This window comes from Saccostrea cucullata, unplaced genomic scaffold (genome assembly GCF_032062105.1).
Source record: "Saccostrea cucullata isolate Sc308-1 unplaced genomic scaffold, CSIRO_AGI_Scuc_v1 ctg1824, whole genome shotgun sequence".
In the NCBI taxonomy this organism is placed as follows: Eukaryota; Metazoa; Mollusca; class Bivalvia; order Ostreida; family Ostreidae; genus Saccostrea; species Saccostrea cuccullata.
In genome coordinates, this window is record NW_026937736.1 from 1 (window position 1) to 26,598 (window position 26,598).

At 33.2% G+C, this 26,598-nt stretch overlaps 2 protein-coding genes across 4 annotated transcripts in view; both read left to right on the plus strand.

The window, feature by feature from the left end:
* Positions 1 to 2,430: 2,430 nt before the first annotated feature.
* Positions 2,431 to 15,493, plus strand: LOC134248744 (uncharacterized; the record flags this gene model as incomplete). The annotated part of the gene is made up of 9 exons (XM_062731140.1): positions 2,431 to 2,727; positions 3,920 to 4,261; positions 4,736 to 5,158; positions 5,834 to 6,142; positions 6,380 to 6,415; positions 11,578 to 11,708; positions 12,072 to 12,164; positions 15,276 to 15,324; positions 15,453 to 15,493. Coding segments are annotated over 9 exons (1,721 nt in total), but the record flags the coding sequence as incomplete, so codon positions are not given.
* A 1,187-nt stretch (positions 15,494 to 16,680) lies between these two features.
* Positions 16,681 to 26,598, plus strand: part of LOC134248743 (uncharacterized) — a 49,206-nt gene continuing 39,288 nt past the window's right edge. For 2 of the 3 annotated variants that reach the window (XM_062731136.1, XM_062731139.1), the window contains exons 1-4: positions 16,681 to 17,005; positions 18,433 to 18,781; positions 19,493 to 19,848; positions 22,219 to 22,542. In XM_062731136.1, coding sequence (XP_062587120.1) covers positions 16,900 to 17,005; positions 18,433 to 18,781; positions 19,493 to 19,848; positions 22,219 to 22,542 — 1,135 coding nt within the window. In that variant the 5' untranslated portion in view covers positions 16,681 to 16,899. Of the gene's footprint in view, positions 17,006 to 18,432; positions 18,782 to 19,476; positions 19,849 to 22,218; positions 22,543 to 26,598 lie in introns of all 3 variants that reach the window. The other variant, XM_062731138.1, reaches the window with a different exon arrangement.

Below are 26,598 nucleotides of genomic sequence, written 5' to 3' on the forward strand. Positions count from 1 at the left end.
TTTATTCTTTCCAAAGGTTTTGTTGTTTTATTAAGGGGGTGGGGTGGGGTAAAAATTAAAAAAACGGAAAATAGTCATTTTATAAGATAAAAAAATACTTTATCAATTTCATATGTTGAATTTTACATAAATTAAAACATACTGTGAGATTAAGGAGTCGTTTATCCAGTTTCATTAGTATTTGAAAATCTGATGATATGTTCAGACCGGTCCGTGTAACACTTAACAATTCAAATTTCTAAAAACGATTTAGAGTTTTAGAATGTTAATATATTAGTTCAAATATCTAACTTTCAAAAACTCAAACTGATTTGGTATATTGAAATTTAATATTTTATTTCAAAAATCTAAAATTTCAAATTTCCAAACAGGTTTAACATTTTGAGTTTTTAGATTTTTACCTTAAATATCTAAAATTAAAATTTCCAAAAACAAATTTTGTATTTTAAACTTTTGAGTTTTTTATCTACCGTTTGTTTAGAAAGTTTACGCTTAACAATCTAAAATTCTATAACATTTTTGATTATTCAAAATTTACTTCAAACTTCCAACTTTCAAACGCTATAGATTTTTAGAAATTTAGAATTTTGATTTAAAAACTCAACTTTTAAAAAAACAAAACACGTTGTACATTTTGAGTTTTTAGAATTTTACTTTAAATATCCAAAATATAAAATTCTATACCTGGTTTAAATTTTGGATATTTAAAGTAAAATTCTAAAAACTTAAAGTGTTAAGTTATTAGAAATTTGAACATTTGAATCAAAATTCCAAATTTCTAAAAATCTTAAACGTTTCAGAGTAGGATTTTAGAAGTTTGAAGCTAATTTCAAATAATTGAAAGACGAAAAATATTGCCGAACTTTAGATTGTTAAGTGTAAACTTTCTGAACAACGGTAGACTAAAAACTCAAACTATTAAATTCCATTAATCGTTTTTGGTAATTTGAACTTTGAAAATTTAAGGTAAAAATCTAAAATATTGAAATTCTAAAACCTAATTGGAAATTTGAAAATTTAGATTTTTGAACTAAAATATTGAATTTCAATATACCAAATCAGTTTGAGTTTTTGAAGGTGAGATATTTGAACTAATATATTAACATTCTAAAACTCTAAATCGTTTTAGAAACTTGAATTGTTAAGTGTTACACGGACCCAGACTGAGTGTGATTTCAATTGAAAAAATTTTATACTCCTTATTAAAGGAGTTGTACATAAGAACAATAAACTTTTTGTCAATGGTTTTTAGAATAAGTACATGTATACTTATGAGTTTTTTCTGTGCATTCAAACAAGTTTTTAAACAGATGGAAAACGTGGACGGGAATCGAGATGTTTTTATAAAAAAGGATAAAGAAGCTTTTAAAAAAATGTTTTTTAAAACAGGATAAAGAAGCACCACATTCACACATTTGGATTTTTGGGGAAAAGTTCATTTTTCGTGGTCTCTGTGTCTTCTCTCCATTTTTAAAAAACTGGTATTGTTTCTTTGAATTAAAAACACACAAATAACGTTTCAAAATCATGGAGAGAAGATCCAGAGATAATTTTTTTTTTTTGAAAAACGTGTTTAAAAATGTACCAATTTTGTACTAAATGTCTAATCTGGACAATTTTCAAGTTATTTTTTTAGCAAATCAAAGCTCAATTTCGGGAAAATATTTTCCTTTCCTGTTGAACAGGGACCAGATAAATAAAAAAAATGTTAAAATTTCATGTGACATGTCGATAAAATTTTCACTTTTCAATTACTCCCAGATTCCTGCCGAATGCCAATCAAAAACGCCCTCGTTCTTTAAAGAATCGCTGTACATCTCGGTCAAAAAGTGGCCATTTTCCCGTGCGTCAATCGTTGAACGTTCAAATTGAGCATTAAGAATATTTTAAATACGTGTTAGGATTAACTGACAAGTGAAATACTTTTCAATCATAATTTAGGGTTCCACCGTGTCTAAGAATTGTTATAGCTGCCATCTATGGCCTTAAGACTTGAATGGGCGAGGTAGAAAGTTCAAGTTATACAGCGCGCAATACTTTTCCGATCACGTGATCTTTTTTCATTGGTCAGTATAAATACATATGATGAAATTAAGAAAGATCATGGCTAACACAGTGCTTGACAATATAGCTGAATTATGTTCTGTTTATGTAACGATCCTCTAATAACATGTAACTATCTTACTTCCATCCTCAATGACCTTTCAATGTAGAGCAGAGCCGCGAGAACTGCATCGGCATCGAAAGCAGTTTTTTTTTACTTGTCTGAATAGTCGAGTGGTCTAGTGTGCTATTCCTCTACTGCTAGGAGACAAAAAAAATCCGTAGCTCGAGAGTTTAACCCCGGGCTAGGGCGGAAGTGGGTACAATTCTTATAAAATTGAATTTCTTCGTGCTTCATATACATGTATATTGAACGTTCTTTTACAGATCAGATACTTGCCTTTTTGGACTGTGAAATTTCTATGAAGACCATTGAAAATGACTTGGGCACAAATTTAATAGAAATGGCGTTGTCAAATGACTATTCATCTCAGGAAACTGTTGTTGAAAACGTTAAACTGCTGATATCAAAAGGTGCTGATCTAAAGGACCCAAGAATTGGTTCAGTGTTGATTGAGGCCTTGCTAAAGAAGAACCACAGAATAGCAGATTTTCTAATCGAAAATGGGATCAATCTGAATTATAAGGACGGAAGTGGAAACACGGTTTTACATGTCCTATGTGGTGAGTGTAGAATTTAAACTAACTCTGCTAGCTCTAAAGGAAACCAGAAAGAAAATAGGTCATACTCCTTTCCATATATCCAAAAGTATTTTTAGCTCACCTGAGCCGAAGGCTCAAGTGAGCTTTTCTGATCACATTTTGTCCGTCGTCCGTCCGTCCGTCTGTCCGTTCGTAAACTTTTCACATTTACGACTTCTTCTCAAGAACCGATGGGTCAATTTTAACCAAACTTGGTACAAAACATCCTTAGGTGAAGGGGAGTTTAAATTTTTAAATGAAGGGCCAAGTTTCCTTACAGGGGGAGATAATCAAGAAAAGACAGGGTGGGGTCATTAAAAAATCTTCTTCTCAAGAACCACTGGGCCAGGAAAGCTGAAACTTATGTGGAAGCATCCTTGGGTAGTGTAGATATTAAATTGTTAAAATCATGACCCCCGGGGGTAGGGCGGGGCCACAATAGGGAATATAAGTTTTACATAGAAATGTATAGAACAAATCTTTAAAAAAAATTTCTCAAAAACCACTGGGCCAGAAAAGCTGAAACTTATGTGGAAGCATCCTTGGGTAGTGTAGATATTAAATTGTTAAAATCATGACCCCCGGGGGTAGGGCGGGGCCACAATAGGGAATATAAGTTTTACATAGAAATGTATAGAACAAATCTTTAAAAATCTTCTCAAGAACCACTGGGCCAGGAAAGCTGAAACTTATGTGAAAGCATCCTGGGATAGTGTAGATTCTAAAGTATTAAAATCATGAAATGGGAGAGTGTAGGGGGCATAAAAGGTACAGCAAGAGGGGAAATCTGGTAAAGAACTTCATCACCCAAGTTACTCAGGTGAGCGATGTGGCCCCTGGGCCTCTTGTTTTATAAATGTTATGAATTTATGGAAAAGATGTAATATAATTAAGAATTTTTTAACAATTGTATGCTTAACCTTCGTGTTATGTGATGTTTTCTTTTGATTAAGGTTTGATCGGATGACCTGTAAAGAAATAAAGTATGAATATTATATGCGCCAATGAAAGTTTCTTTTGAACATTTTTGCTAAGGCAGCGATCACTGACCAGTATTTTGATTGGACAATTCTGAATATTTTGTGTTATAATGTCAAGTAAAACACTTTTTTCCTGCTTAAAGTTCAGTATATTTAGCAGATAAGTTAGTAAATTGAAATGTACTTTTTTTTAGATTCGCACATCAATGAAACAACTTTAGCACTAGGCAAAAAGTTATTGACTGCAATGTGTAAAGTCAACGAAGTAAACATTGCTGGTGAAACGCCATTACTAATGCTACTGAGGGGAAGTACTTGGTATTACCACAATCCAGAGAAAGATGACCTCATTAAATGTCTCCTTGACAATGGAGCTGATGTGAATGTCAAGTGTCCCAAAGATAAAAAATCGACACTGCGTTTTGCAATCGAGTGCCAGTACACGGAGTTAACAAAATTATTATTAAATGCTGGATATGACGTCAACAAAAGGGAGGCCGGTGGAGAACTGCCAATCTTTTATTGCTTCCCATTAGGTAATTATTTTCTGCTCAATTGAGAAAAAGGGCGTTTTAATTAGAAAGCTTATCTGATTCAAATTTTAAACTAGCCTATTGTTATCAATATTTTTACATTTAACAGTAGTAAACGATGCAAATAATAAATGTCTAATTTTTATTAAGAAATTGTAAACTTTTGACGATGAAATATATTGAGATAACGAATAGTATTCGAGCTGAAAAGTCCATTAAACAAGTTGCATTCTAAGATTAATTTCCGACTTAGAGCAAAAATTTACAAGGTAATAAAAGTAATTTTCTGTTCAAAAGTGTTTTACATCTCTTTATTTTTGTGCCATTAAAAAAAAAACAAATATCACCTTTGTGGTAGGAAAGGATTCATACCTGAAACTTGGAATATCAGCATCGAAAATTAATCTTATTGAAATAAACTGATTTAATTAAGTAAATTAAAACACTACAGTCAAATCAGTTTTATGTCGTTGACAGATACTTCTAAGAATACAGAACTGTTTGAGTTGATTTTGGAGGCAGAAACCTTTCCTAATTGTGTCGATAGTAAAGGCACTAGTCTTTTAGAGAGGGTTTTCCAGACATTGATCACTGAACGGAAACATGTAGGAAATGACTTCTTTGCACGTGTTGAGTTACCGAAGACGAAATTCAAAATACACGATGAAATAAAACCATTGTTTAGTCTATTGTTAAGCAAGAATGCCAATCCAAACACAGCGAAAGAAGGTGAAGACTCGTTGCTCATGAAGGCGATTACATATGAAGCTGAAGAAATCGTCCTTCTGCTAATCAAAGCTGGAGCTAGCATGACTCATATTGGAGAAAATATCTCTTCACCACTAGATGTATGTTGTAGGTTGTCAGAAAAAATAGACATCAAAGGATCCCAGGAACCAAGTAAGTGAAGTTAATCTCTCCTTTTTAACTTAATCTTATTATTATTTAGGAGAGAATACCGACATATTTTTTATCTTCAAGAAGTTTAACGACATTTATATGCAGTAAAATCTTTTTAGAGTTCTTTATTTTATTTCACGGTTTGTTTTACTGTAAAAATTGTCTAAATTGAATTGATTGTCATTTAATGATGCTTTTCCCTTATGGCTACTTTGGAACAATACGACTATTTGGTTGTACGTCATATCTTTTTTCTTGCAGTCCATATAATACCCTGTGGCAGTACGAAATAATTATCACAGTCCAAAAATTTTCAACTGTGATCAGATTGTGGGTTCAAATCCCGGCCGCGACTTATCTAAATCGATGTAAAATATGATAGCAGGTGTTTCTTCGCCAAACGCTCGACCTTTCAGTTGAAAGTTACTGGTCCTTCGGATGAGACATTAAAAGCCGATGTCCAGTGACTAGGCGGGCGTTGGCACGATAAAGATCCCAAAATGCCAATGTCCTTGCATGACTTTTCACGGGCATATTAGGATGTCTCTGTATGAGCGAAAATTTTTCGAATGGACCTGTGAAATAAACTTATTTGAAAACAATAATATTGAGTCATGATGGCAAAGTCTTGATAAATGTTGTAGTACTCGATTCTTAGATAGATATTTTTTTCAGGTCTCAGGATGAAGGATGAAGGATTGCGAATACTCAATATTTTATTGGACAACAATTTGCCCTTAGGTAATCCTAACTCGATTGGAAAATATCCTTTAGACATTGTAATGGGATTTGATAATACGGAGACTGAAATTCAGAAAATGCTGTCTATGGGTGCAGATCCAAACAAGTACGACAAAAATGAAGAGTGTCCCCTGCTAAAATCAGTTTATGGAAGTCCTTCAGTGACATTGGATTTATTAAAAGCTGGGGCAGATCCACAAACGACATCAAAAGATGGAAGAAGTGTATACGATTTATTTACTGGTTTGTTTTTAATACATGTAAATCATTTGGGCCTACAATATAAATTGGTACAAAATCTATTAGTTTAGTTAAATTTTCCAAGAAAAAATAAAAATATTTTTAATGCAAGGATACTTTTTCACTAAAATGATGAATTAAAAGAAATTTACTTTAAAATATATAAAGAATATGAAATACAAAAAAAAAAACAAATTGCTCGTCTTTATGTTACGATATTGTTCTATTGTTGTTTTGCAGAAAGAATATTTTACGACGACAGTCTATCTTGTCTTGGTAATTTTGTTATCATACCTTATTATGAAAATAATATTTATATATATTTAAAGAAATAATATAAATCTGTCCATAGGAAATGAATGTCCCGCCGAGTTTATAATAATAATGCAACATGAAAATTATTATAAGTGTATGAAATTGGATGAGATTGATAAATTGTAAGTTGTTTTACGTCCCATTCCAGAATTTTTCAATCATATAGAGACGTCACCATATATCGGTGAAGGGATTCAAATTTAAACCTTTACTCGGCTTTCAGGGCCATTGAGCAGTGAGGGATCTTTATCGTGCCAACGTCTGCAATGACACAGGCCTCGATTTTTAAGGTCTCATCCGAAAGACCCACAACTTTCACTTCAAAGTGCCGAGGGCATGGCGAAGGAACGGTTGCTTCCCATTTCTTTTTTTATTGACTAAGGTCAATTGCAGCCCACTAAGCTATCGCGAATAGTAAGTTGGATGAAAATACCTTGAATAGTTTCTTTAAAACTGAACTACGAAAAATGGATATAGGTGCTAAATTATCAACAGATTATGTTAAAGTGCATGAGCTTACTTAAAACTATCCAAAATGGTTTATTTATATATAAGAACTCAAAGATTGCATACAAACATACAAATTTTGTTTTCCAAAATTATGGAGCCAAGACCCAATATACCTTAAAAATAAGTATCGTATCTTTTCGAGAAATACTTGGTCCACTAAGTCAATGCATGGTCATATCGCAAACATGATTTAAATGCCAATTTTCATCAGGACTTGTGTAGCAAAGTGGATAGCGTGCTAGTCTCAAAAGAGAATGAAACTGAGGATATTTATTGCCAGGGTTCAAACCCAACGGATACCACATTTTTTTTATATAACAAGGCATAACTTTTAACGAAAAAAATTCCTTAAAACTTTTTGTTAATCATGATTTCATAAATATCAACAATGAGAACTTTACTCTAAATACTAAATTCAGATTTTGAATATGATTTTTATTAATCTGAAGCTAGTTATGTGCTTTCTGCAAGCTAAGTTCGGCCATCTCCTTTAAAACATAATCGTTATCGAATTTAATATATTTTTAGCGTCATACTATGATTTCGCATGTAGAAGCTAGATCCATGTATGTCTTTGCGATAAGTGGTTTGATTTTTTTAATAAAAAGATAAAAACTTTTTTAACATTCATTGCAATATTAATCTGCTTGGAACTCTTTTACGGCTAAAAATTTCATCTTGAAATTTGTAAATAAGTGAAGCTAAATTATGATTTGCAGTCGAATACGTTCTTCAACATATATATTATGTTTATATCGAGAAATTAGCTGCATATTTATCAGTAAATATTAATAAAATGTATGTGAAAACTTAGAGTTTAATCGATATTAAAATTTACATTAAAAATATTTTATCCGTAAATTTGCGAGTGACACAAAAAATCTTGATTATATTGTTTTTGTAGAATGACTGCCAAACGAGGGCATCTGTATTTCTCAGACACATTTTTGTGCTTTTAATTGAACATTTTCTAGGTCAGACAAGATGTGTTTGTGAAACACTATGTGCCCGGCGGCAACAAATCTTTTAAAAAAGCTATTTCTAGCATATATGTCACAGTCAAGGTCATTGACCTTGGTATCATTTGAAAGAAATTGATTAGTAAAGTATGGATACCAAGTATGAAGTCTCTATCTCTTGTGGTTCAAAAGTTATGGCAAACTTTCGAGAGAACTATTTTTAGCATAAAGGTCACAGTAAAGGTCACAAGGTCATTGACCTTGGTGTCATTTGAAAGAAATTAATTAGTGGAGTATGCAAACTAAATACACAGTCTCTATCTTCTATGGTTCGAAAGTTATGACAAAGGTACGAAAAAAACTATTTTTAGGATGTAGGTCACAGTAAAGGTCACAAGGTCATTGACCTTGATGTCATTTGAAAGGGTTTAATAAGTGGAGTATGCAAACCAAATATGAAGTCTCTACCTTTCATGGTTCAAAAGTAATGGCGAAGGTTAAAGTTTGCAGATAAAAAGCTATTTTTAGCATATAGGTCACAGTCAAGGTCAGAAGGCCATTGACCTTGGTGTCATTTGAAAGAGATTAATTAGTGGAGTATGTATACCAAATATGAAGTTTCTGTCTTTCATGGTTCAAAAGTTATGGTGAAGGTTAAAGTTTGCAGACAAACAGACAAACAAACAAACAAACAGACAAACAGACAGACAGGACAAAAACAATATACGCCCCGGATCTATCGATCCGGACGCATAAAAACAATATTAACTTGAAAGTCTTTACGTCTAAAAATGTATAAAAAGTATAAATGTGAACCAAAAGCAACATGTACATTTTCTTTAAACAATTTATTTTCTGAATATTACATACAAGCGTGTTTAATGTCATCAATGAATAATATAAGTATTTTTGTTAAAATGTGATCATTTTCAATATCTTTTGTTTCACTTAGGCTATAAAATTGAAATCTGGCATACATCATGATCAACATTGTTTTAATAATGCATAAATTGAAATATCTAACAAATCAGCTGTCGGCAACACCGACGACGTCAAAACGTAGCTCGCAATGTTTTTAACTTTGTTTCTCGAAACTGTGTCTCTTATAAAATTCATTTTTTTAAGCCACCAAGTTATTATCTCAAACCTTCTGGTAAAAGTAAGTCGACAAGATATTTTGAAATTACTGATATGCAATGGAAAACAATTTATAATCTTCCATTCCTGGTGACACGGGATTGTAAATTACAATGGTTTCAATACAGAGTTAATCATCATATTCTAACTACAAATAGTCTCATGTATAAAATAGGTAAATCCGACACAAAGTATTGCACTTTTTGTGAAGATGAAGAGGAAACAATTTATCATTTAATCTGGGAATGTAATGTTGTTCAGCATTTTAGAAAAAAATTCATACGTTTATGACAAGCAAAGGACATTGAATTGAATTTCAATGCGAAATCATTTATTTTTGGTGAAAAGGACAAAAATGAAAATTCTGAATACTTCAACTTCATGCTGATATTAATGAAGCATTATATTTATAAAGTTCGTTGTCAGAATACCTGCCCATCTATCCAAGGTCTTTTAAATTTATTTATTTATTATATGTTAAAGCTTTAAAACACACTTTAAAAGATGATAAAAAAAAATTGACAGATATTAATACTATCTGGCAGAAATGGGTTGTTATACTTTAATTAATTTACTTTCATTGTAATTATTATCATCAGTTTTTTTCCCCACCATTTCTTTAATGTTACTAGTAAATCCCTCAAAACTGCACTGCACTAGTCTTTCTTTAACTCCCCCCTTTCTGTTTTTTTTTTTCATATGGTAAGCTTAAAGAAAACTGAATATGTTTTAGGGAAAAGTATGTAAACTCTCTCTCTTAATAAACTTTCACACTAATTTTGCATAAGTTTTCTTGTTTGATTTTGATTGTACATATATCCATACAGAAGTTTGTAATGCTTGTAATATGTGTGAAAGTTTCAATAGATTATAATAATAATAATAATAAGTTATTTATCTCAAATACTTGTTATGAAACATATAGAGATAACGAACAATATTCAAGATCAAAGTTTATAAAACAATACTAAATAGGAGCATAGCAAACACGGACCTCCGAAACATCAGAGGTGGGATCAGGTGCCATGGAGGAGTGAGCATCCCCTGCCGAGCGGTCACACCCGCCGTGCGTTCCTTGTTATGATCGGGAAATAACGGGAGAATCCGTCGTCATATCAGTGTATAAATAATGGACTAACAATCAGTATGAAAAGTACCAAAATATTGCCGAGATTAATCATTATTTATGTTTTAATAGACAATTTCACTATCCCGATCATCAGCTTAACTGCTCGAATTGTTTAACAGTGGTTTACACGTAGTCCAATGTCTCTTCAGTTCGTCTTCATTTTAGTGGTCTATTTTCTTCTATCGAATAACCAAAGCCAACCTCACACCCCTTCAACTAGAGGTATACCTATTTCCTATATGATGTTTTTGTTTTTCAATCGTTAACATCTCTTTTCCCTATGCGCGGAGTCATATCCCACTCAACATAGCTCATCGTCGCAAACCACGGCCAAAATGTACGCTCCTCTCCCATCTGGAGAGAGCCATATATGCGGACTCCGGACCGTGGCTTGAGACGATGAACATAGTGTTGCTCAATAATTTGATGCTCAACATTACCGCCCTACGTCATCATTTTTGATCATGTCTATTTAAAGAGCTTTGGCACATATCGTCATATACTTGTCATTGATGGTGTCAAATAAACGAATTTTTAAATTTGAGTACACCAAATAACAGAGTATTTATGTAGGTAAATTTTGTGAAATTATATTTTCGTATAGCTAACAGAGAAAACTTCATTGACAATTCTATGCAAAAGTCAAAATATTGTCATGCGCCGACCACATATATTAAACATCCTTTTAATGCTGTTTTATATATATTTATATGACATCACAGACATATGATATATTGTCAAAAAACAATAAGAATATTTTCCAACAGCAAGCAAAAAATTGATATGTTGACGGTGCGACCGTTGGGGCGAGCGTAAATTGGGCGCGTCTAAGACTCTGACGTCACATGACGTCAAATGCATGTTGCTTTACGAAACCGAAACCTGAACAGGGCTGATTTTAATGAAGAACCGTTTTATTGACTATTTTTCTGCAACAAATTTATTATATCAAGGCAAGTTTATTTTATTCGTTTAACCTATGTTCTTATTCTCACGAGAACGTTGCTTTAGCTTTTGTGGTTCTAAGTGATGCATTGTGGGTCCAAATTACTGCGTCAAAAAATTCTGTCGAATGACAATCTCTCACCAGAGGGCGCGCTCCGCTGGAGCGGAACGTAAAACGCCCTCTGGTGAGTGTTGGAGCGGAGCGTAAAAACGCCTTCTGGTGAGAGATTGATCGAATGAATGTGCAGTAGTCCGAATTTTCTTTTTGCCCAGGCGTTGCTTTAAGAGCTCGCAGCGCTTCATGACGCTCGCTGTGCTTGCTATTAGTTTTAGCTATTTGTTAACTCTCCCATGCACTATATGTGTACTACTTATGATGACGTCATTCAAATATGAACTACCTAAAAACATTGAAATCTTAATCTTTTTTTAATTCCATATAGATGATGGATGCGCTGCAGAAATTCAAATGAGAGCTCTCGCAAGAAATGAACCTTCCATCTTAATGATAGAAGACACCTTTTACGATTGCACAACAGGAAGCATGATAAAATCATTTCTTAAAAAACTTAATGTAAGTGGTTTAAATTACTTTAGTAAATTTTTGATTCCCTAATTGTTTTTATATATTTGTGGACCAAGCCGCAGTAAGTTTTAGTCTACATGAACACAATTTATGAGTGTCATACCAGTAGTTTTGCTAATGGGGCGTTTCATCTTATATTTTAATTGACAATATTGACCATCGCTTTCAAATAAACAAGACTCCGAAGGCAGGAAAAACAAATTTTAGAATACGGGCGTTGTAGAATTAATGCAGCATTTTTCTTCAAAATCTGATTACTTGAAATGATAAAAGTTCACATAATTTTAAGTATGTCTATTTGGGTGTATATATTGATATATATTACAAATGCTTTGATTTAAAACTTTGCAGAAAAGGCCAGCCATTAAATTATGTGGGAAGACAATGTATGTTACTTACGAAGATAGTGTTTCATGCTGGAAAACAGTTAAATGGCTCGAAAAAGTATGTTGTTCATTACTTTTACTTGTAAGCAAATACTCATCGTATTTCATTGTACATGCTGCTTTCCTGATACATGTGAATGAGGTACTTCAAGGAATGTTAGTTTGATTTCTTGAATTATTCATCCGTTTTCTTTTGATTTCAAGCTGCTATATAAATCGATATTTATAATTAAAATTGTGAAAACCTAAATTAAAACTTCTTCAAATAGCGGTCGGGTCAGATATCAAACACTAGTCAGCTCCATCAGTTTTATACAAAATACGAAATCGAGAACATGACCACAAAAAAACGAATGGTCTTCGTGAGCATGACATTTTCCTCGATACGGATTTGAATTTAATTTTTCCTCATTTTTTTCTGAATGATATCACGACTTCCACCACAAGAAATAGCCGACCCCCTTCCCATAAATTTTGTTTCTTCGCATTTTTGTACAGTTTGGTGAATAATTTGCATTGTTTAAGTCAAATGTATCCGAAATGTTGAATTGTAACGTGTAATTGTAAATGATTTTGATGTTATATTTTCTGATCAAACTTTTTAATATAAAGCTGACGAGTGACATATATTTACATTTGTTTCGATCGATCGTTACTGTGATCTTTAATAAATAAATCAAAATAATTTTTAAATAATAGCATGTCGATGTGTAATTAACATTGAAATGAAATTTTAAACACTTTGATTATACCAGTTTTCATATCTTCCCCCTTTATTCAGTGGATCACACGTGTTTCGCCACAATTGGTTTTGTGTGACAAAATTGAAGTTAAATAAGATAAATTCCTAAATATGACAGTGTATAAAACATTGATACCGATTAAAAAAAGGATACCATACACGAGTACTTCAATTTCCCTCACAAATGAAAAAAGGAGTGGCGAAAGAACTTAATAAGTTTATAGTGAATAATAAAACGCCAGAAGTTAAACTCTCAGTATCCTACCCAAATTCAATAAGTGTGGATTGAAAATTCCTAATTTTGAAGCACTTATAAAATCTTACTTGAAGAATATATAATTGAACGATTATATAATTAGCCGATATTGTTTGAATATGCTACATGCATGTTCATCAGTGCTACAATTTTACAGAGACATGTTGGAACATGGACACACCTTAGATGGATTGATATTGATATTGAACCAAACATTTTAAAGAAACTTTATGGTTCAATGATAACATTAATAACAAGGATAAAAGGGAATCTGATACATTAGAGATATCGTGATTTTCTAAGTTATAAGAAATAATGTGAACTGTATCACTTAAGGATACCTTTTTGATTATTTATAAATGCAATCCCATATCACAGGCGAGAATAAAATATAAAGCACAAAACAAAACAAAAAGTTTTATTCAATAGATATTGGATATAATAAAATTAGTCCTTTGTCAAAAATGCCTTGTAAAGACTTTTACTGGATTGTATAAGAAAGATTAAATTAACTACCAACGTGTGTACATAAATGAAAGAAAATATTTAAAAACAGTTCCCCACCCACAGACTTGGAAATGATTTTGATGCTACCTTTCGTGTGTAATAATCTCATAACAGTTTTAGCTCACCTGAGCTGATGGCTCAAGTGAGCTTTTCTGATCGAAATTTGTCCGTTGTCTGTCGTTATCGTTGTCGTCGTATAAACCTTTTACCTTTCATCTTCTTTTCCAAAGGTACAGGGCCAATTTCAATTAAATTTGGCATAAAGTATCCTTGGGTGAAGGGAATTCAATTCAAGTTTTCCAACGGGAGATAATTACGAAATAGCGTAATATTGATGGCATCATTGAAAACTATTTTCAAGAACCAATGGGCCAGGAAAGATGAAACTCATATTGAATCATTGGCAGAAAGTGTGGATTCAAATTTGTTCAAAGCATGACCCCATGGATAGGATGGGGCCACAATTTACGATCAAAGTTTTCCATATAAAACTATAGGAAAAACCTTCAAAAAACTTCTCCTCATGAAAAACAAAGCTAGGATTGGTCATATTTATGTAAAAGTATCCTCAGGTAATATATATTCAAGTATGTTCTAATCATGACTTCTGGGGTAGGAAAGAGCTGCAATGTATATACGTTCAAAGTTTTACATAGGAATACATAGGAAAGATCTTCAAAAATCTTCTTCTCAAGAACAAGAAAGCCATGTTTGGTCATATTTATATGGAAGCATCCTCATGTTGTCTCAATTCAAGTTTGTTCAAATTATTATCCCCAGGGGGTAGGGTGGGGCCACAATTAAAGTTCAAATTTGTAGGGGAAAAAGTCAAAGTTAGTAACAAAAAACACGTAAATATCCTTAGTTAGTGTAGATTCATTTTTTTTCAAATCATCCCCAATCCCTTATCCACTAATGCATTTAAGCTTCTGAATACTAAACTGATTTGTGCTATTTTTCCTAGCCACAGTGCTCAGGTGAGCCCCAGGGCCTATTGTTTCAGTAAAAGCTAACTCAAAGATTTTTATCTCATAATAATTGTTTCAATTGAAAATTTAAACTTCACAACGATGCTTTTTATGTAAAAAGAAAGACAGTTAGACCCTAATTTTTCTACTCCATTTGTGTTGTTACATTGTAAAGCCATTTTCTAACATAAAGGAATGATTTATATATAACGGTATTCCACACAGACATTCTTAAACAAAATTGTATTTCAGGTTTGTATGAAAGAAAATGATAATTTGAATAATGCATTTTGCTTTCTAAGATTAAAATATACATTATTTGTCAGTATCTAATGTGGATTTTCTTAGAAAAGTTTTCACTCCTTTTTAATTTTTCTAAAAAGAAATTTCTTATCTAACACAGTATATTGTTCAAATAGTAGTTTACATATTTTCAATGATACTTTGTAACGAATAGATATTAAATGCATTATAATTATTATGTCAGAACTTATTGTTTTATATATTTGTTTTTCTATGTAAATATAATAAACTAGACGAGCAGTAAGTGTTGCATCTTCGTAAGTCAAATTCTCGCGATGCTGTATCTTCTCTAGATTTCGGATCGGAAACCTTATTGCTATCAAAGAAGTAAATGTTGAATAGCATTAACAAAAAATATTTATGATTATATTTATGATGATGTTTTCCCTACAGTTTATAGAGACAGGGGACGTTAGAATTGACGCCAAAGAGGATCAAAATCGTACGTATTATTTATTTAAATACGTAAGTTTTCAATTCGCCAAAAAAATTACAAATTCATGGAAATGGAAATTATACTTTATAATAATCCTAGTTTTGAAATATCTAATTTGAATTTAACTTTTCCAGATTGGTTGAATATAAAGCAGAAATTAAACAGGCGAAAGTGAGTATTTTATCTGATGTTTATTTTATTTTCTGGATGTTTTGAATACTCAGTCATGAAATTGTAAGGTAGATATTGAAAAATGCAACATGTAGGTTTTTTTATTGACATACTAGTACCTTGTTTGATGGCATACGACAGTTTAGAACATTTTGTGTATTTTGTTTGAATCTTATGATGTTTATCAGGGGGGTCAACTTCGAATAAATGTATACTGTACCTTGTGAAAGATTACAGGGTTTGAATTCTTATTCTAATATGGTTGACCTGTTTTTCCTATGTAAATGCAATCCCATTCTTATGCTTGTGGTCAGATTGTGCAATATTTTGCCTATGATGTGTTATACTTTTTTTTGATTGCACTTTTTAATCCCTATTTTGTTGACTGTGTTTTAATTTTTCAGCCATTTTCTTTGATAAATGACATATATTTCACTTCTTCATTATATTATTTGTTTTTACTGCTTTTGACAAAGAAAGCGTGCAACAATGAAAGACGCCAGGTTAACTATAAGCTGAATAACGAAAACATTACCAAATACACCCATAGCTAATTTACATATAAAATTCCCTTACGTCGCGGGTTCAAATCCCACTGTTCTCCACATGAATAAAAAATTATCGAAGGGGACGTTAAAAAATATATAATCAATCAATACATACATATAAAATTCAGATAGAGTATGCTTCACAATGTTTTTGATTTCCGACTAAAAGAATTTAGGATTTAGATGCACTTCCTTTTCCAGATGTTTATCAAAAGGTAAGCAAAATTGCACTCAAAACTGATCTCTCTCTCTCTCTTTCTCTCTCTCTCTCATACTTTAAATTACTGTAGATAAAAAAAATGGATTTACTTCATGTATATTGATAACTTTGACACTTGTATTAACTCTTTTGATTACTATTAAACTACAGTAATAATGACACTCTAGTGGTAACCATAACACTTCAGATATAACTTCGAATTCTTTAGGGTTTTTATTGTAATAATTTTGACACTTTGTTTAACAATAATTTACTTTAATAGTAAAATGTTGGGGGGAGGGGGGGTGTGTTGTCTTCAGCGTTAATATAAGTATGTTTTTGGGTTGTTGTTTTTTTCAACTTTTATGTTTTTCATTAGAAACAGTTTAATTAACTAAAAGTGATTTTTTATTTAACATTTTTTTCTTGGAAATCTTTAAAATTATCTTTAAGGGTCATCATATTGTAGAGGACAATGTTCAGGAAGAACAGACTTCAATTGGTTGAGAAGTTGTAAAAATCCTAATACAAACAGTGGGAATAGATGTCAACAGTAAAACATTCAATGGACTACTTCCTCTTTGCGTAGCCGTGAGATTGGGCAGCCTTCCTTTGCTAAATTTTCTACTTGGAAAAAAAGCTGATCCAAACATATTGGACGATATGGATGAAACCCCATTATCACTGGCTCTCATCCATGGTGACATGGATATTGTGAAAGCGTTGGTGGAAGCCAATTCTAACGTAAACCATATAGGTTTTCTTCCAGGTAATATTTTTTGTCTCTTTTCAAATTTTTTTAGCTCACCTGAGCCGAAGGCTCAAGTGAGCTTTTCTGGTCATATTTTGTCCGTCGTCCACCCGTCCGTCAGTCTGTCCGTCTGTAAACTTTTCACATTTTTGAATTCTTCTCAAGACCCACTGAGTCAATTTTAACCAAACTTAGACAGAGTATCCTTGGGGGAAGGGGAGTTGAAATTGTGAAAATAAAGGGCCAAGTCCCATCACAAGGGGATATAATAAAGAAAAGACAACGATAGGATGGTGTCATTAAAAAAATTCTTCTCAGAACTGGTGAAGAAAAGCTGAAAATTATGTGTAATTATCCTGAGGTAGGGTAGATTCGAAATAATAAAAATTAGGACCCCCGTGGGTAGGACAGGTCCACAATAGGGAATTAAAGTTTTGCATTGAAACATATAGAAAAAAATCTTTAAAAATCTTTCTGAAAAACCACTAGGCCAGAAAAGCTGAAACTTATGTGGAATCATCCTGAGGTAGTGTACATTCTACATTGTTCAAATAATGACCCTCGGGGATAGGGCAGGGCAATTGTAGGGCCGCATGGGGTAGGGCGGAGCCACAATTTGGAATCCAATTTTTGTTGAAATATTGAGGAACAATCTTTAAAAAAAAGTCTCAAGAACCACTGGACCAGAAAAGTTGAAACTTGTGTAGAATCATCCTGAGGTAGGGTAAATTCTAAATTGTTAAACTCACGACCCCGGAAGTAGGACAGGGCAACAATAGGTAATCCAAGTTTAACATTGAAATTTATAGGAATTTTTTAATCTTCTCAGGAACCACTGGGCCAGGAAAGCTGAAACATATGTGAAAGCATCCAAGGGTAGTGTAAATTCCAAAATATTAAAATCATGACCCCAGGGTGTAGGGCAGAGCAACAATAAGGAACCCTGTTTCACATTAAAATTTACACAAAATATAATTAAAAATCTTCTTCTCAAGAATCACTGGGCCTTAATAGCTGAAACCTAGGTGAAAGCATCCTGGGGTGGTGAAATTCTAAATTGTTCAAATCATGGCCCCTGCGGGTAGGGCAGGGCCACAATAGGTAATACAAGATATAACAAGGTAAAGAACAGCATGGTCAAAGCTTCTCAGGTGAGCGATGTCGCCCATGGGCCTTTTGTTTAAAGTCATGGTAATTTTTTAAGCAGGCATCAGGCCATTGCAATTTGCTGCTAGACAAGAGAAAAAGTTTTATATAATTCCCATCCAAAGAAAAAGATTATTTGTATGGATATTATGCTGAAAATACCATGCCCGTACAAGTATATCAATAGTACTTTCTTGTGTGAAGAAAATTATATTTAAATGAAAAATGAGTAATTTAGAAAGATTTTAAGTTTATCAGCTTTGCCAAATTTTTTAACAGTTTTGATATATATTTTACAGGAAACAGTTCTGAACAGAAAGAATCCTTGCTAAGCAGGTTTTTGGATAAAAAAGGATCTTGTGCAAGTTTAGAACAAAGGACATTACTTGTGAACTTTCTCATTAAAAATGGCGCAAGTGTAAATCTTGACAAAAAGGGCGTAGATTCTCCCTTGATCAAAGCTGTAAAACTTGCATTTTTTTCATTCTCACAGAAGAAAGCACAAGACGTGGGTCTTTCTTTGTCAGCTTTAGATTTAGTAGCAGAGCTCCTGAAACTTGGATCAAATATTAACCACGGAGGCAAAAATTTGATGACAGCTCTACATGTTTATTGCAAGCAAAAAGGGGGTAACATAACATTTCTAAAGTTAGAGAGTATATGTTATGGTAACGTTTTTGCCTTCAATTTTTATGATTCGTGGCATTCCGATCACTATCCCTGAAATGAACATAAATGAATATTTTTTTCAGCTTCCTTCTTCTGAACAAATTCGACAAAGTTCATTTCTGTAGCATCGAAATGAAGAATTCTTTATTGTTGAATATTAAGTTGCCTGACTGTTGGCATGACTATAATATGTATGAAATATGTGGAGATAACAAACAGTATTCAAACTTAAAAGTCTTTAGCAGGGCAAACACGGACCTCCAAAACATCAGAGGTGGGATCAGGTGTCTTGGAGGAGTGAGCATCCCCTGCTGTCCGATCACACCCGCCATGTGCTTCTTGTCATGATCGGGAATTAACGGAAAAATCCTTCCTCAATTCAGTGTATAAATAATGGACTAACAATCAGTATGAAAAACGTCGGTCAGCATATTACTCAATGATAAATTGTATTTGCTGATATATTTCAACTTGTTAAAAATTAAACAACAGCTTATATATATATATATATATATATATATATATATATATATATATATATATATATATATATATATATATATATATATATATATATATATATATATATATATATATATATATATATATTGCTAAAATTGAAGTAGTCTCGCAACAAACAATGACCGTTACATCTTTGTATCTATTTAATTCAGGTTCTATTTTCACCAGTGAGGAGGAGGATGACGACGAAGACGAAGGTGACAGCGAAACTGGAAACGTTGATGAAGCAAACAATCCTCTTTACAAAATTTTTAAGTTACTGTTAAATTCGGGGGCTTCAGTAAATGTCCAGGCGAAAAGTGGAGCGACACCTGTGCACATTGGGCTCAGACGTAGATGTATCCCCGAAGTTTTAGATATGTTAAATGAAAATTTTGAAGCAAACACCAAGGATGCGTCAGGTGTTACATGTCTTATGCTTGCTTGGAAATACGGCGAAGAACAGATTATCAAGGCACTACTTAAATGTGGAGCAGATGTAAACTTGGAAGACGAAAGTAGCAATACGGCATTGCATTACTTATGTATGTATTAACATTTTGTCACAATATGTTACATTTTTAATGTACTAGATCTTCGAAGTCATCCTAAAAATTGACATTTGCCGTCAGGACGATCTGCATATTTAGAACGCCATATTTTATAAGCATGCTAACCTTCTTGACGGTTTAAATGTGATGATGACAGAATGTGAAGTTCAAAGAAAAACTTTTCCAAGATCCAGAATGTTTCTAGCAATTAATTTTTTACAGAAAAAAAAATCAGCTCAAAAAATTTACAGCAAGCGTGATTTTACAAAAAAAATATATATCCGGTATATACTCAGGCAACACACTTTGTTCAAGGGAGGATTCAATCACACTTTATTTTGTTTATCGATACACGTGAAGTATATCAAATTTCTTGTCTGCATTGAGCTGCAATGGATTTATACTTTATGGGTATAAAGATGATCAACAATATGTATGCTGTATTCTTCCTGTACTTATCTGTGTTTTAAGGAGGAACGTATATAGTTAGTCCTAATATCGTTTTTGCTAAATATATCGTACATGTATTTACAATTACAAAAACTCATAATTATGCCCCCGTTAACGAAGTTTCGGGGGAATATAGTTATTGTCGTGTCCGTCCGTCTGTATGTCTGTCTCTGTCTGTCTGTTAGATTCCAGAACCCTCTCAATTAGTCAAAGACTTTAGTGAAGGTTTCATATTTGTAAGGTTTACGGTTTCGAAGTAGTAGCGATAACAAGGTTTACCGCACAAGGTCAGTAACTTTTAATAGGTCAATCTTAGCAATGATAGTTTTTTCCCGATTATGACAAGGAGCACACGGCAGGTGTGACCGGTCAGCAGGGGATGCTTAATCCTCCAGGGCACCTGATCCCACCTCCAATGTTTTGGAGGTCCGTGTTTGCTCTGCTCCTATTTTGTATTGTTTTATGGACTTTTTATCTTGAATACTGTTCGTTGTCTCCATATGTTTCATGATTATTCACTAGTATGCAGTATACAACAATTACATGTGGACAGACAAAGCAAGTTTTACTTCGTATAATGATGATATTGATTGCTACATAGTCCAACAGTAGCAGAGTAGCCTTACTAATTCCATTCTCTAAATGTCCTTATACGTATTTAAAACCCCATTCGGTCAAATCACAACAATTATAATGCACCCTTTTTTTAGGACAGAAAACAGCCTTTGACTGACCAAACGTGTTGCTGCTGACTTCAAATTCCGTACTGGTAAACAATGATTCAATGTGAAAGACCAGTTTTTTCGGGGTATTGAACGAATTCTGAGTTTCATATGCAAATTAGTATTGATTTCATTGAAATTAAACATCCAATCGATGAGTAAAATGATTATGAACACAAAAATTTAGCACTCACCATCAAGCAAACTGTCACGCTGTTATTATAATGATAATAAATACCTCTTCTTCTTATGTCACTATTAACTCATTCTTAAGCGAAAATCCAATTCATGGACAAATGTGTAAACAAGTTCCTTAAGCATAACTCATCGGCAACTCTTTACTAGCATTCGTTAACATAAAAGTTAAGTCAAAACTTGCATTGTAAAGGGCATTTTAAAGTTGTTAATAATTGTAAAAATTTGAATTAAGGAATATTATGGTAACAAGCAATAATAAGTAACAACTAATTCATTTTTTTCATGGTTGCAGGGGATCTCGGAATTTGTCCTAGACATTTATAATATCGAAGAAAATGCATTTTTTCTAAGGAAAGTACATCATAAAAATATACTGTATACAGGGAATTTTTCGCCCCATTTTATTTTCGCCCTATCCTCCTTTGGGCTAATTTAAAACGGGGCGAATTTAAAGAATGCAGTGTTATTTCTTTAACAAAACAGAACAAAACTGTTTTCAAGTATGAAAGGGCGAAAATGACAAGGGGCGAAAATATCCCTGTATACAGTAGCTTCATTTTTATGCCCGATTCCGGGGTATGTAGTTTTGCCCTGTCTCTCCGTGTGTCCGTCTGTCTGTCTGTTTGTTTGTCCGCAAAAACTTTAACCTTGCCCATAACGTTTGACTGGGAAGGGCTTTAATATTTCACAGGTTTATTCGTTGTGACAAGACCTTTCTTTAAGTACCATCAAATTTGACTTTTTGAACTTGACAGTTGAGATTGACACACTTTTTCACCAAAATTCCAAACTTTTACCTTGGCCATAACTTTTGAAGGGTTGATGCTATGACTTTCATACTACATAATGCATACTTCACGTATGTATTCTTTGTGACAAGACCTTCCATTGGGTATTTTGACCTTTTGAACTTGTTTTATGTCAAAATTGAATGGATTTTAATTTTCAAAAATATGTTGAGTTTTCTGTGTTTAACTGATTGAATTTTTTTTAGGCAAAACTGGCCAAAACATGGAAATCCTCGATACTCTCGTGCAAGGTGGATCCCATATAAATGCTGTTAATAAAGATGGATACAGCCCATTGAATATCTATGTCAAAGAAGCTCAACGTCTGGAAAAAGAAATTGTCATTGATCTGTTATCCAAAGGCGCGGATCCTAATTGCTGTCCAGGAGGATGTGAATCCCCTCTAACTAATGCATTGAACAGAGTCGAATATGAAACAGCAAAAGTCCTTTTGAAAGCTGGAGCGCTTGTAAATTATATTAGCAGATCTGGTATCTCACCGCTTTCCATGGCAGTCTCAAAAACGAAAGGTACAAAATTTAAGATCTTAATTACGGTCTTCCGTCTCCAACGGAAGACCTTATTGTTTTCGTTCGGTTTCTTTTTCCCTATTATTATTTTTTTTCTTACCGATTTTTGTGCACGCGAGTTCTCGGAAACGGCTCCCTCGATTTTCACGAAACTTTCAGATCTGAAAGATATTGATCTGAACCTTATTGGAAATTGTTTATAAGTACGACGTCACTTCTGGTCGTGAGATATGGACGATTTTCTGATTTTAAGAGGGTCGGCTTGTCCAGATAACTCCCCCTAAACGACTTAAGATATTGAGACAAGATTATCAGTGAAAGTAAAGGAAGGTTTGCTGAGTTGCATATGGGTGTCCAAATTTTTCTAGCGCAAAAGGTAATGGAGCTCGGTCGGGCCAAAAAAATGTCCCAGAAACATCTCACAAAATTTGACACCTTTTGTTTCATATCGTCTTACCTGTTCATAATTTTTAAAACATATTGAAGAGAAGTTGTGCAGAATGTTAAGAGCTTTTATATTATACCAAGAAAAAGGGGCTGATTCCTCAAATTAGGGTCTCAGAAGGACCAAAATTCCTTTATTGATATCTCTTTAATGAACAATATTTTGTTATAAATTACTGAAGCAAAAATGTTTATCTTTAAGATCTGCAACAATATATTGTACAATTGTGATCATTGTTACGTAATTAGGGGCCATAAGGGACCAAAATGCTAAATCTTTGATTCTTTATATCTCCAAAGGGAGAAATATTTTGATAAGCAGTACTGAATAAAAGATGTTCAGAATCGTATTATAAAAAATATACAACCATTTAATTTTCGAAAAAAGGCCCCATTAAGGACTTGAAGGGCTGACCCCTAAATATTTCTATCCTGCACAGCTCGAAAACGAGAAGAAATTCTGAAAAGTTTTTTGAACAAAAAGTCTTTAAAATCCAGAGCCTCATCATTTCATATGAAGAAAAAGGGGCTGACCCATCAAATAAAGGGCCTAGAGGGGCCAACAGACTTTCATCTACAGCCGTTTGATGATATATAAATCAAACAAAATAAATCAAACTAGAAACGATCTCGTTGCGAGCAACGAGTAGGTCTTCCGTCCGATTCCGAAAAATAACCCATAAAATCGAGCTGAAAAATGGATTAAACATATTTTGGACACACTGGTAATTGAAACGGGTTCACTAGCGTGAAAATCCGATACGCTTATCGATTACGCTATTTGAACAACTACTCTTACTTCACTTGTATGTACATATAATTCTGCAACAGTTAATCTGTCTTAGAATTATGAAAGGAGGGTCACTATTCATAATTTCGCGCCAAACGCAACGAGTAAATCTTAGCGAATTTCTCTTGGAATGTTCATTTAAATAGGTGAGATAGCTTCAATCAAATAACAAAATAGCGTTCTTATCGCCTAAATTTTGAGGTGTGGAAAGTATATTTAACACATACATGTTACATATCGTATATAGGCAAATAACACTAAAGCAGTGAAACAGCTATGAATGGTTAATTTTTCAATTTTCAATCACGAAAGTTGACCATTACGATTACTTACACTGTCATGAAAAAGGTGGTATGTTTCACCGAAAAAAAAATGCCTCGATCGCCCTACGAGGGTCAAGGAATAAGATTCCATTATGTTCAATAACTTGCATTGAGAAAATAAAATGTTTATATAGGTCAATTAAACGGTCTTTGAAAAATTGTTATCTTTAAAAATAAAATGTTTTCTTATTGTAACAGTTGTCCTTTGTATTAATTTAATATGACACAAGTGTGCATGAGAAAACAGTGGTCACATTTTGTAATTACTACATGTATATATATATTGTTTCTTGAAAAACTATTAATTATAACTATGATTTAAGCTATGTTACCGTGATGCAAAACAAAAGATGTAGATATTGTACTTCATTTGCACATTAATTCTTTTCTATTTCTACTTTGAGAAACAACCAAAACCAATTAAAGAAGACTTGTAAGGAGACCTTGGATTATAAATGTAGTTTGACACAGAATTGCAACGAACCTACGACGTGACAATCCAAGTATCCCTACACATTTCATTGCTCCTTATGTTACTTTCGTTCAAGCAAACGCTCGGCTGCCTCTGTAAACCCCTATTGCGAAATGTCGGAATTGACAGAGACCGCCGCCATTTTGGTCCCGCTTCAGATTTTTGAATGTTAATATCTCGAGTTTGAATTTATCAATTTACAAACAAATTATATATTCAGCATAATAAGAAATGTTTCTATCAACCATACTAATATAATTTGAAAATATTGAAAAACAAAAAAGTTTTAAAAATTCGACTTTTTAAATTTGCATGCCGTTACGACAGGAAGTAGAGACGACGTACAAAAGATCGCGTCTTGGATAGTACTTATCACGATCTATAATCCCTGAAAGTTTCACAGTGATATCTTTTACCGTTCTTTAGATTATCCGCGAACAAAATATCATTTTAAAATCAGAAAATTGTCCGTAACTTGGCACCAGAAAGGAATTTCCAAAAAATCTCCAGGATATAATAACTTCAGATAGCAACACATTGTTCCTGCAAATTTAATAAAAATCCATCTAGTAGTCTTCGAGAAATCAAGTGCACAAAATTTGATGGTCAGAAAAATAATAATTATAACGAGCTCAGGCGAGCTTCAACGCCTTTTGCGCTGGAAAGACATAGACTCAAAAAAGCAATTTAGCAATCCTTCCTCAACCTTCACTGAAAATCTCAAGTCAATATCTTAATTCGTTTTTAGTGATTGCCAGGACAAGCTGACCCTCTTAAAATCAGTAAATCGTCCATATCTCACGACCGGAAGTGACGACGTACTTATAAAAAATTTCCAATAAGGTTCAGACCAATATCTATCAGATCTGAAAGTTTCGTGAAAATCGACCGAGTCGTTTCCGAGAACTCGCGTGCACAAAAATCGGTAAGAAAAAAAAATAATAATAACTAGAGCAAAGCTCGTTGCAAAGCAACGAGTAGGTCTTCCGTCATGTTTGACCGGAAGTGGCTTTCATTTTTAACAAAAATGAGAAATAACGTCCAAAAATTGTTTGATTCCTCTAAATTCATGTTAATTATTGCAAAAATAAGCCATTTTCTGTTACTTCCGGTTTGACCGGAAGTGACGACGACGGACGGAAAATTAATTTTAATGCTCCCAGAGACATGTGTTACCAAAAAACTTGTCAAGAACGACAAAAATACGCGTTTTCCGACTACTTCCGGTTTGGCCGGAAGTGACGACGCCGGACGTATTTTGACGACTTCAATAGATTAAGCTTGACATTTTATACAACTTTGCTTCTTTGACGTATCACAAATTCTCAATACTTTTTGAGATATAAAGGAAAATCTTTCGGCCCCACCAGGCCCCTGATTTAAGGGGCCAGCCCTTTTTTCGAGATGTCATTTGAAAGATCTTTAAATTCTACACCATTTTTGTTCTACATGCTTTAGCAAAATATTTCTAGGTAAAAAGTTATCGTTGAAAAGGTGCTTAAAATTTTGAAATTCTTGATAGGACTATTTTCGGGCCATAGCGAGCGTCGGCGCTTCGTACTTCCGGTAGTTGTGATATACTTAGTGCACTTCTCCAAAAGTTGCTCTAGCATCACTGAAAATTTCAAGCTTCTGTGTTAAGTGCTTTTTGAGAAAACTGCCGGACAAAGTGACCCTCTAAAAATCACTAAATCGCAGAAAACTCCGAACCGGAAGTGACGTCATCGAAATAAAAAAAGTATATATCTAGATTTTTTGATGTTCTATCAGACCTGAAAGTTTCATGAACATCGATCGAGCTGTTCTCGAGAAATCGCGCGTACAAAATCGGTAAGAAAAAAAAACAATAATAACTAGACCTTATTTTTGTCGTTCAACAAAAACGGAGGGCTTTTCGACCCTTTAAAATAAGTAATCTTAAAAGAAAAATCAATATTTTACAATAAAAAAATCTTGTAATACAATATCAATATTTGATTGGAAACACAACAATTCTATTTGTGCATCAGTGTCTCCTCAAAGAGACA